Here is a 12,898-nt window from a genome sequence, read left to right as displayed (position 1 = left end):
AAAAACCTTCAATGGGCTCCAATTTATTTTACTGCCATATAAACTTAAACTGCTACATCTTTATTATAAATTATCCTCTTAAACTATGATTTTATTTATAAAGGATATTACAAAGGAAGAGACTAATCAAGTGCAGCAGTGAGAAAAGGGGAAAGAGTAGTAGTAACAAGGAGTTTGCTCTATAACAATCCACTGTGATAACTCATTACCTTTGGACCAGCAAATGATAATTTTAGACTAGAATGAAGTCAAAGTGTGATCACAGAAATGGGTTTTGACACAGTAAGTCAGTATCTGGGAATTTATCTTATAAAAATACTTGCAACACAAAAATATACAGGCATAGTATATTCACTATGACATGAATATACTTGTTACACAGAACACACAAAAAATTTTTTAAATAACCCAATTATCTATTAAACCAGCACTGGTTTTGTAAATTATGGGACATATATTTAAAAGAATACCACAGAGTTTTTTTTTTCTCAAGAGACAAAGTCTTGGCCAGGCGAGGTGACTGGGAGGCCAAGGCAGGAGGATTGCTTAAGGTTAGGAGTTCAAGATCAGCCTCAGCAAGAGCTAGACCCCGTCTCTACTAAAAACAGAAAAAATTAGCCTGGCATGGCAGTGCGTGCCGGTAGTCCCCGCTACTCGGGAGGCTGAGGCAGGAGGATTACTTGAGCCCAGGAATTTGAGGGCACTTTAGCCTTGGCAACAGAGCGAGAAGCTGTCTCTAAAAAAAAAAAAAAAAAAAAAGGCACAAAGTCTTGCTTTCTCGCCCAGAATGGAGTACAGTGGTCCAATCATAGCTCACATAACCTTGAGTTCCTGGGCTCAAGCGATTGCCTCTTGAGTAGCTGGAACTACAGGTACACACCACTACACCAGGCTAATTTTTTTATTTTTATTTTTGTAGCGATGAGGGCATCTCACTATGTTATATAGGCTGGTCTTGAACCCCTGGCCTCAAGTGATCCTCCCTCCTCGACCTCCCAAAGTGTTGGGATTATAGGCATGAGCCACCACACCCAACTGAATTTTTTAGAAGTTATAAATGTGTATGCTCTGGGCCGGGCGCGGTGGCTCACACCTGTAATCCTGGCACTCTGGGAGGCCGAGGCGGGCGGATTGTTTGAGCTCAGGAGTTCAAAACCAGCCTGAGCAAGAGCGAGACCCCGTCTCTACTAAAAATAGAAAGAAATTAATCAGACAACTAAAAATATATAGAAAAAATTAGCCGAGCATAGTGGTGCATGCCTGTAGTCCCAGCTACTTGGGAGGCTGAGGCAGGAGGATTGCTTGAGCCCAGGAGTTTGAGGTTGCTGTGAGCTAGGCTGACACCACGGCACTCTAGCCTTGGCAACAGAGCGAGAAGCTGTCTCTAAAAAAAAAAAAAAAAAAAATGTGTATGCTCTGACTTAAAAGGATGTCTATTTTACAGGGTTCAGAAAGCTTCTGGATGGCAAAACACATGGAGGTTCCTGGAGGGTGGTGCGTCCAGAGAGGATGCAGAAGCTCCACACCCTTGCTCCCATACCTCACTCTGTGCATCTCTTCCTTTGTAATATCCTTTATAATAAACCAGTAAACATAAAAAGTTCATTTTATATTGCTGTCAACAATTTCTTGGAAAGAACAACTCAGAGATTTAATCCTTATTTTCTCATGAATAAACTTAATGTACTTAAAGAAATTTTTTTTTTTTTATTATTCCAGGGTATTGTGAGGGTACAAACATTATAGTTACACTTTATGTCTTTGCCTCACCCAAGTGCGGGTTAAAGGCATGCCCTTCCCTCCCTTTAGTGCTCCCTGTGTCCTTTAGTTGTCGATTTGCGCCCCCATCCCTCTAATCCCTAGGGAGTATTTCTGCCATGTGATCAAGCTAGTGTTGATCAGTTAGTACCAATTTGATGGCGAGTATAAATAAATTTAAAACCAAAAGATTATAAATCCCTGCAGAAAATTCAAACACTATAGATAAGCATAAAAAAATTATTTGAAATCCCATCACCTAGAGTTAACCACTATTATGAATCCTAGAAAAAGTAGGATTACATATACATAGTATTATGTAAAAGTTAAATTATGTAAATCTTGTCAGTCAGCCTTTTTAATGGCTATCTTTTTAGATTTAAGTTGTTTCCAATTTTTCACTATTTAAAAAATGTTGAGAAAACCTGTTACCTATGTCTTTTCAGTTAACCAGTTACAACTCTGTGATAAAACTGTACAACTGGATTTAATTGTTAAAGACTATGTATACGATTTTAATTTTATATATATTGCCAATCTGCCCTGCAGTAAGACTGTACCAACTTATTCTTACATCAAAGTATTATTTGAGAGTATGTGTCCTCATATTCCTAACAACACGAGAAGCTGTCAATCTTTTTAATCTTTGTCAAACTAGTAGTCAAAGTAGTATCTCTGCTTTTGTTTGCATGTCTTTGAATACTGATAAAATTGAGTATCTTTTTAAGTTTGTTGGTCTTTCTATATTTGTTCTTTTAAGAAGTGCCTGTCCTTTATTTATTTTTCTTAGGAGATTGCTTATCTTTCTCTTACTGATTTATATAGCTCATATACTGATTTATAAAACTCATAGTATTAGGTATTCATAATATTAGCATTTGGTATTACAAATATTTCCCCCCAGTTCATCATCATTTGTTTTGAACTTTAAATTTTGCAGTACAGAAATTATTTCTGGCTGCTCACACCTATAATCCCAGTACTTTGGGAGGCCGAGGCGGGAGGATTGCTTGAGCCCAGGAGTTCAAGACAAGCCTAAGCACCATAGCAAGTCCCAGTCTCTATAAAAAAAACTTTTTAAAAAGTAGCCAGGCGTGGTGGCTCGTGCCTGCAGTCCCAGCTACTCAGGAGGCTGAGGCAGGAGGATCACCTGAGCCCAGGAGTTTGAAGCTGCAGTGAACTATGATGATGCCCCTGTACTCCAGGCTAAGCAATAGAGCAAAACCCTGTCTCAAGAAAATATTCTGTTGAGGGGCTACATCAATGACCTAAATACTAAAAAAACAAAACAAAAAAAATAATGGGGCAAGGGCCAGGGGGAAAAAACGATTTTTTTTAAATTAAAGAGACAGGGTCTTGCTCTGTTGCCCAGGTTGGAGAGCAGTGGCATGATTAAACCTCACTGCAGCCTCAACTCCTGGGCTTAAATGATCGTCCTACCTCACGTTCCTGAGCAGCTGGGCCTATAGGGAACACACTACCATGCCCAGCTAGTTTTTTCCTTTTTTTTTTTTTTTAAGAGATGGGGTCTTGTTCTATTGTTCAGGCTGATCTTGAACTTCTGGGCTCAAATGATCCTCCCAGCTCAGCCTCTTGAGTCACCAGATGGCAGGTATGAGCCACTGTGCCCAGTGAAATTATAATTTTAATCAGGCATCTTTTTTTTTTTTTTTACTTTATGTTTTCTGGCTTTTGTATCATACTTAGAAGGGTTTTCATCTCTGCAAGATTAGCATTCATCTGTATTTTTTTTTGACGTTATGGAGTGTTAATTTTTACATGATGTTTATGAGCCTTCTGGAATTTATTAGGTGTAAGTTTATTTCCAGATGGCTAGAGACAAGTTCTGTCACTATTAATGAACATTTGTCTTTCCCACACAGATCTACACCACCACCTTTATCATAAACTGAATTTCTAATATATATCAAACTATTTCAGGACTACGCTTCAATGGTATGTTTGTCTATTCATATGCTTATACCATACAACGTAAGTTCTTTTAACTTTATGGTATGTTCTACTATTTGGTAAATAAAAATTCTCAGAATACTTTTCCAAATTTTCCTTAGTATTATTACATACTTACTCTTCTAGATTAACCTGAGACTAATTTTAAGGCTTAAAAAAATCCTTTAGAGATTCTGCTTGGGATAGTACACTGACCTAATATATTTCGAAATAAAGGACATCATTATATTTTGTTGAGTCTGCCTATTCAAGTACTGTATAATGGGTATGCCTGTTTATCTTTTAGAAGAGTTATTTTAAGTATGCCCCATCTAAGTTTTATAGATTTCTTGGCAAATGTATTACTAATCATCATATATTACCTGCTATTGCTATGAATGGGATTTAAAATAGCAGTTAACATTTATTGAGCACTTACTGTATGCCAGGCACTGTACTAAACATATTTTATTAATTATCTCATTCAATCCATCAATTCTATGCCTCGTTTTACGGATGAGAAAACTGAGACACAAATAAAGTAACTTGCCAAATGCCACATGGTTAGGAGCAGAGATTTGAATCAGGCAGTCTGGCTTTAAAAGAATGATGCCTTTCATTAAATACTCTGACTAGATAATTTTTACGTGTGTTTTTCAAAGTATAAAAAAGGAAGGACTCTTTACTTCCAACATGAATTAGCATTTGGGGAAGAAAACACCAATCAAAAATGGGAGTTCATAACTATAACGTGGTCAGCCTTCTAAGTAGTCCATACCTTCCCATCAAGAATAGTCTCCCATGTTGCTCTTTTCTTGCTTATTGGACATTCTTCCATTTCCTGCATGGCTACTTCATATTCCCCATCTAAAAGCTGTAAGCGCCTGTTAGACAAACACATATACTTTAAAGTAACCTGTGTATTACTGTAAGTACACAAATTCTACATCTTTAGATTTATACTATAATAAAAAACATTTATTAAATTTATAAATTAGCTTATATACCCAAGATTTTAAAATATATCTACACTGCAGTCCTGATAAAAGCAATTTTAATGATGTGCACTAATAACTATTAAGTAGACAATTATTTCATTATTGTTCCTACTCAGATACAACTTTAAACACTGTAGTATAATATGCCTAAGGTATCAAAACCTGGTAAGTTTCAAACATTAAATATAAAGCATGTGTGCAGGCTTTCTACTTTTAAAGACAGGATAACAAAAGTGTCACAATACTTGCCTTGGGGAACCACTAAGAATAATGCCTGTTAATTTTAACTACTATAAATGTTTGAACTAGAATCCTTTACTTTTATACTTGACCAGTAAACTAATTGATGATTACAATGATGAATCTGGTAATGACAGGATACTGGGCGCACCTGGCACATATAGGTGCTCAATAAATATTTCATGGATGAATGAATAAATGAAATACTGGTTGAATCAAAGAATTATACTCATACAGTATAATTATATATAGTTTTAATGTGTGCATATATAGTTTATAGATTTTTTTCCATACTTTTAAACACTGGTAACCACTACTACTCTAAACAGCATTCTTCAACCACACTCAATAATTTAATTGTATATAACAATAGCAAGAATCTGGCTTCTCTTCATCAGTCTTAGATAAATTCTATTACATAATAATAGCTAACACTTATCAAATATTTACTATGTGCCAGGCACTATACTAAAGACTTTACATGGCTCATTTTATCTTCTTAATAACTCTGTGAACTAGCTGTTGTTTCCTCCATTTCCAGAAGAGAAAACTGAGACACAAAGAGGTTAAGTAACTTGCCTTAAGATCACACAGTAAATAGTGAGATACAGTAATGAATCCAGATAGTCTGTCCCTAAAGTCTGGCTCTTAATATCAAATGATTTTGAGACTTAAGAATTTTTATATTTTTCTCTATGCTATACTATCTGAATTTAGTCTACTTCAACAGTGCATCAGCAAAGCTTTGGACTTTCCACTTTAAGAGCTAATTTATTTATTTGACTAGGTAATATATTCATATACTTCTAAATTAAAAAGGAGCTTTCCTCATGGCTACATTAGTCCATTTAATAGCTACAACCCAATGTACTCTCCTACCTGTAATGTATGAGGAGGCTTTTCCCTCACAGCCTCATCAACAGTGCTTTACCAAGTTTTTTTGATGTCTGTCAATCTGATAAGTGAAAAAATGACATCTCAGTGTACTTTTAATGCTGATGTCTCATCTTTTTAATTGTTTTAGAATTGTATGTATTTTCTTTTTTTGGTAGTTTTTAGTGTATCCTTTGTCGATTTTTCTATTGGGCTGTGGTCTTTTTCTATTTGAAGAATGAGACATCCATCTATGAGCTCAAAACAATTTCCCCTCAATTTGTCATCTTTACTTTTACGTTACGATGGCTTTTTTGTGTTCTGAAGTTTTTGATTTTTATTTTGCTCAATATTTCCTGTATGGCTTTTGAATTTTGGTTATTCTTTCAGGAGATTTTAACCTGAGATTTTAAAAACAATTTTTATAAATCTAACTCTCAGATTTTGGCTTATAAATAGTATTCCTCTACTAAAAGGAATCAGTACTTCTTGAAGGAAACACAATTCCAGATCAGAGGTAGAAAAGAAGGTAATTCTGGAATATCTTACTATTCCAGAAAATAATGAAAAACTAAAGTCAAAAGGATCCTGCCTGGAGGGGTTCCTCCTGACAAAATTTGGGAAAATTTGAGTATTAAAATGATTAACAACATGAATAGATGAACAGAAATTGAAAAATAAAATTGATTAATCCATATTGATAAAAATAAATCAAAGTTGAGGCAAGAAAGGCTCTTCTTTATAGAAAAATGCAAACTAATTAGTGTGCAAGAAATTATAGAAAATTACCATTTGCCAACTGCCAAAAGAATAATTTATTCAAGCAAGAATCATCAATGGATGCTAACACTATTGCATGAAAGGCTACTGGGGGAAAATCGATATTCACCCTAGTTCATGTATTACCATAGGGATGACATGTTAATTTATGAAAGGGAAGTGCTGTTATAATGGAAAAGCATGGTGAACACCACCTTAACCAAGTGATCAAATCCAATATTGCCTTGTGTCTGTGATGTGGTATATAAAGAACACAACATCTATTAGAATCCCTGCCAAAAATATTTAACTTGAATTTAATCACGAGGAAATAATCACACGAGTCTTTTTAAGTTGAGATACAATCTTCAAAACTATAGGCCTGTACTTTAAAAAAAGGTGGGGAGGACTGTACAACTATTCCAATGAAGTCTGGACGGATGTGATATCTAACTACTGAATGGTGAGGATGGCAAATTATAAAGGACATTGTTGAGGTCAACTGGGGGATAGCATTGCATTTGCTGGATGCTGATTTTCTCAATGAATGCTATATAGTGGTTATGCAGGGAAATGTCATTGTTCTTCGGAAATACATGCTGAAGGGTTTAAACATGAGGAATGAAGTAAACTTTCTCAGCTCAACAAGTATACACTCACAAATAAAGCAAATGTAGCAAAACATTAACAACTGATGAGTCTAGCTGAAGGGTGTGTGGATATTAAATGACTATATTACTCTTTCAACTTTTCTATAGGTTTGAAAATTTTCAAAATAAAAAGCTAGGGAAAAATTATCATGGGTTCTTCTTGGTACTTTTTTCATTGAAAATAAAAGCAGTATTTCTTTCGCTCAAGGAACATGTTAACATATACATGAGGTAGAAAGAATAAAAAAGAAAACACAACATACCCCCACGCTGCCTAAAACACACTTAACAGTATCGATGAAGCCCAGTGCGCCTCCTCCTAATCACTTCTGCCACACACATAACCACTATCTTCCAGTACATTTATGTTTCTATTGTTTTCCATTTAAATCTCTGCTCCATAATCAAATCTGACTTTTCAAAGACACTATATATTGGTTTCTATCAGTAATATTAAGTGATATATTCTAACACAAGATGGTCACTGAAATCTGTCACTATTCCAAATCATTTTTGCTTTTTTAGTAAGAATTTTATACCTTTCTTCACTTGGTGGCTAACAAATGATCAATACCTTAAAGCACCAATCTATTACTTTTTAAATAGAAAGAATGGCCCAGTTAATTCTCTTGGCTTTCTCCTATACCTGACTGACAGTGAGCTGTGTTAACTACCAGCAAGCAACCTGGTACAAGAAATCATGGCATGTTACTGGTTTCATCCTCCAATCCTGGGAAAAAAGAATGCTGCATTTGCTTCCAAGGCATTCTTTTACCAGTGCTCAGATGCTTCATTTCCATGCAGACAGTGCAGAGATGATTTTAAGCCCCAGTGTTCCTTGTCACCCTTTGCCAAATGCACATAGGCACATGATGATGATACACAATTTTCCCCCTTAACTTTAATAAACACATTCCAAGATTTGCATTAAAATCTCTGTTCAAATATTATCTCCTCTCAGAGGCTTTCTCTATATAACAGTAACCATTTATTTTCTCTATTTTTCTTCACTCACCACTAAGTGACATTAGTTGATATTTTTGGGGGGTGTTCTGTTTCGTCCACTAGAAACTAAGCTCCATGAAGGCAGGACTTTGTTGCCTTCTCACTGCCTAGAACAGTGTCTGGCAAAGAGTAAACACTCAGAAAATACTTGCTGAATAAAGAATCTTAACTAAGCCATTCGAATAGTTCCTTATCCATGTTTATTGCTTTCTATATGATAAAGAAAAAAATTCAGTTTTGGTAAATTTGTTTTTTTATTCCTAACAATGAAGAAAAACAAAGGTAAAGAAACAATCAATATCACCACTATATTCTGCTTCAGAATGAAAACATTTCTAGAATATTATGGGAGCTTTACATCAACATTACCTGTTTTTATCAAATACTGTCATTTGTGCAACAAATGTCTTTTCCCCATCTTCACGATTTCGTTTTCTTCTGGCTGGAAGTTCTTCATTTACATCTAAATTTAACAAACATTTCTCATAAATCAAATATTGAAACAAAAATGTGTTATTTATGATATATGGTCCCTTAACATAAAAACACACTACATTTATCACAATTGAGGTACAAATTACACTAAAGTTGGAATATTTAGATCACACTTTTTTCAATTTCATATTTTTACCATATTGTGTATGTCCTCACTTGTTTATTTTTTTCTTTTTCTTTCAGAGACAGAGTCTCACTCTGTTGCCAGGCTGGAGTATAGTAGTGTGATCATAGCTCACTGCAGCCTCGAGCTCCTGGGATGAAGCAATCCTCCTGCCTCAGCCCCCCATGTAGCTAGGACTGTAGACATATACCACCATGACTGGCTAATTTTTTAAAAAATTTTTTGTGGAGATGGAGTCTCACTATGTTGCCCAGGCTGGTCTCAAGGTCCTGGCCTCAAGCAATCTTCCCACCATGGCCTCACAAAGTGCTAGGATTACAGGCATGAGCCACCACACCCATCCTGTCCATACTTTTTGACATTCTTTGCAAAAGCTAATTTCTGTTTGGAATAATCTTTGCTAGGCAAACTCCTCCTCATGGTTACTTTTTATTTTTTAGAACTGAAGACATGTAATTATGGTTACTTTTTAGGAACTCCAAAGGATACTTCAAGATTCACAGATTATTTCTTACAAGGTGCTTCTCCACTGAATTTCATAGATATGTGTAAATATATATGAGACATATGATGACACTTATCATTTTATTGCAATTACTTATTTCATGTCTCTCTCCCCACCCTAGGTTGTAAACCTTTGGAGGACAGGACTTGATATTTTAATCATCTTTGTATCCCCAGCACCTGTACGTTGGTTGAATGATTACCTCAAAGATGAATTCAGCATTACTGGAAGAACAGAGGGATAGGTAAAGGGATAGATATGTGATAAGTATAATAAAGTATTCATTGTTGAATATAAGTGGTAAGTAGATAAGGGCTGACTATAAAACTTTTTCAACAGTCCTTTATGTTTGAAAATTTTCACAACAAAATGTGGGGGGGGATGAGTTCACTGTTTGCTAAGAGATTTATGTAAAACAGTACTCTTTCCAACCTTGGAAAAAAGACAAGGTTTCAAAAAAAAACTTTATACACAACTATGAATACTATGAAGGTATACTGGTTCAGTCACTTTCAATAACCACTTTTATCACCAATGATAAAATCTAGTAAAATTACTGAAATAAAAATTACCAATATTTTCATTGGTTTCTCCATTAATCATTCCATTAAACTCTCTTCTTCCCGGACGAGTCACTCTAAATAGCAATGAGTAAGACTTCACCATATGGCTGTTACTAGGTTCAAATTCATTACTGGAAACTGCAAGGGACGGGAAATTTCCAGGTTTTGTTTGATTGAGGTCAGGATTCAAAGGCACCTGCTTTTTACCTGTGGGAACTTGCCTTATTGGACAACTTACATCCTGCAAAGGTAAAGATTATTAAATTATATTTATACATAGGCAATATGAATTACAATAAAACTTCTAATCACAGCTATAGGAAACATGGAATAGGTCATGATTACCAAATGGCATGTTAAAATTCTAACCATAGTTTTGAAAATTGTGAAGCAAAAATGAAAATTTGGAACAACTGTATACCAAATATTAAAGCAATGACTTTCTCCAATATAATGAAAATATCATGACACAGTATATCAACAATAGGTAGCTGATGGTCATCTGAAATAGTTTTATATTAGAAATATGGAATTAAAACTGTGCTTAAAATATTAAACTCAGGTAACTTCATCAGTTCCCTTAAATTTTCTATTTTAACATAATAATAACTTATGGGACCAGAAATGAAAAAAGACTACGTCTGAGCTCTCTTAAGGGAAAAAAAAAAAAGAAACGAGAACCCCAGGGTGGACAATTACATTATGAAACAGTAAATCCACATATTTAGAAATGCTATCTAATAGAAAGGATATTGATCATCTTTTGAGTAATGTTCTGTTATCATATAACTAGTTATGCTGAAAGAGCACAGTAGAAAAATTGGAAGATGCAGAAGATCTTTTTATCAGGGGAATATAGTAAAAATCTTATATCTTCTTTTAAAATAAGCAGAATACGTGCTTATGGTCTAAAAACATTTCTACTCTTTACAAAAAAGTGTAAAATGATGAAACATGTAAGTCTCACCCACCCTCCCAGGTCTTATACTCCAGAGATGACTAATAGCAGTCAATTGGCTGTATACATCCTTCCAAGAAACTGTTTATGCCTATTTTTTTTGAAACACGAAAATATTAAACTTATATTCACATTTTTTTTCCCTGAATAATGTATCTTAAAGAAATTTCATCATATCACTGCTTGTTGTAACGTGTATGGGGGTTAGGAGGCAGTAAGGAATGATGTATCTTAACTTCACATATACTTTTTTTTTTTAAAGGAACAGGGTCTTCCTACGTTGCCCAGGCTGCAGTACGGTGGCTATTTAGAGGTGCAATCCCCCAAGTGATCAGCATGGGAGTTTTGACCTGCTTTGTTTTTAACCTAGGCCAATTTACCCCTCTTTAGTAACTTAGTGGTCCACTGCTCTCAGGAAGTCATCATATTGACGCCAAATTCGGTGCAGGCACTCAATCGGCATAGTGCACTACAGCCCAGAAGTCCTGGGCTCAGGTGATACTCCCACCTCAGCCTTCTGAGTAAGTGAAACTGCTGGTGCGAGTAACTGAGACAACAGGTACCTGCAACCATGCATGCCCACAGAAACTTTTTAATATATATAAAATTACACTGCTGCCTCCTAGCGCTTTAGTCCACTTCCTACCAATGCTTTAGCAGTTTGCCAAGCCCCTTATCACCTTACTATGATCTTGAAGCACATCAGCAATGGGAAGCTCTACACAGGTTCCTGTTCCTCTTGAAAGATTCAAGAACTTAAGGCTCCTAAAAGTACATCTGTTGGCTTTGATGGGTTGACCAGGAAATACTGTAATACTTGTTTCTATGGTGAAATAATTTCACCTTATAAATAAAAATGTGAAGCATGTGTTAATAAGTTAATGGCTGATAACGCTGACAAGAGAATTTCTTTGCCTAACAGCAGTGTTAAAAAAGATAATCTTTTGGGAAAAAATTCTCTCTTAGCCCTTATCTAAAATTTCAACAGGTACACATAGCTAAGAGGCTGAAATGGCAGGGAAGCAACTGAATTTATGCCATAAGATTCTAAAACATAGCTTCTTCCCTTCATTTCCAGACTCCTATAGGAAAGTTTTGTATGGACACCTAGTCAGACTAGGAAAAAAAACACAAAAACATGGGAGGTTGGCAAAAAGAGGTTATCGGTTTTACAATTCAGCCATCAACATATTTCTTAAGCTTTTACAGGTTAAAAATTGACTTTAAAACACAGTATTCATACATGAACATGTTCAACTAAGAAAATTATTCCACTTCATCTACCAACGATATATTACCTTTCTTTTTTTGTGGCAAACTTTCACAAGCAGGACTTCCAGGGTAACAGAATTTTGTTCATTTTCTGAGTTTTGTGATGGCTTATCTAAACAGAAAACCAATACTTTAAAACCTATTTAAATATATGTATATAAGCACAGTATTCACTTTCCTAAGAAGTCTGGGAGTTTCAAACACTAAAGACTTCCTACAATGAAGACTTCTCAAAAGTATATTCATTCTTTTTTCCCCAAATCAGTTCCAAACTTGCAGCAAACTCTTTATAAGCCGTTATATATAGTCTAAAAAAACTTTTACAAGACAAATTATTACCTTCCTACATATTGTGATTTTCTTTTGATTCAAGTAGGATAACTCAATTATATGAATGTATATTCAAAAATATTTACTGATTACTTATGATTTGAAGATTAATCGTTTTTTGTTTTGTTTGGAAAAGGGTCTTAGTATCTTGCCCAGGCTAGTCTTAAACTCCTAGGCTCAACCCATCCCTCTGCCTCAGGCCCCTGAGAAGCTGGGAATGTAGGTGCGCATCATTGCATCTGGCTAATTTTAGGTTTTATTTATTTATTTTTTTGAGACAGAATCTCACTCTGTCCCCCTGGGCTGGAATGCAGTGGCATCATCATAGCTCACTGCAACCTCAAATTCCTGAGCTCAAGCAATCCTGCCCCAGCCTGGGACTAAAGATGCATGCCATGACACCTGGCTAATTTTTTTT

The 12,898-nt window shown here is 35.3% G+C and overlaps 1 protein-coding gene across 1 annotated transcript in view; it reads right to left on the bottom strand.

The window, feature by feature from the left end:
* SUZ12 (SUZ12 polycomb repressive complex 2 subunit) overlaps positions 1–12,898 on the bottom strand; it is a 42,462-nt gene that overhangs the window by 10,452 nt on the left and 19,112 nt on the right. The window contains exons 6-9 of the mRNA XM_012648344.1: positions 12,177–12,262; positions 9,930–10,161; positions 8,603–8,696; positions 4,487–4,592 (exon numbers count right to left, since the gene is read on the bottom strand). Of these exons, the coding sequence (XP_012503798.1) occupies positions 4,487–4,592; positions 8,603–8,696; positions 9,930–10,161; positions 12,177–12,262 (518 nt within the window). The remainder of the gene's footprint in view (positions 1–4,486; positions 4,593–8,602; positions 8,697–9,929; positions 10,162–12,176; positions 12,263–12,898) is intronic.

The sequence above is a fragment of the Propithecus coquereli genome, unplaced genomic scaffold (assembly GCF_000956105.1).
Source record: "Propithecus coquereli isolate 6110/MARCELLA unplaced genomic scaffold, Pcoq_1.0 Scaffold281, whole genome shotgun sequence".
Classification (NCBI taxonomy): domain Eukaryota; kingdom Metazoa; phylum Chordata; class Mammalia; order Primates; family Indriidae; genus Propithecus; species Propithecus coquereli.
Note: the sequence above shows the minus strand (reverse complement) of the source record. Positions and strands in the feature narration are given on the sequence as shown.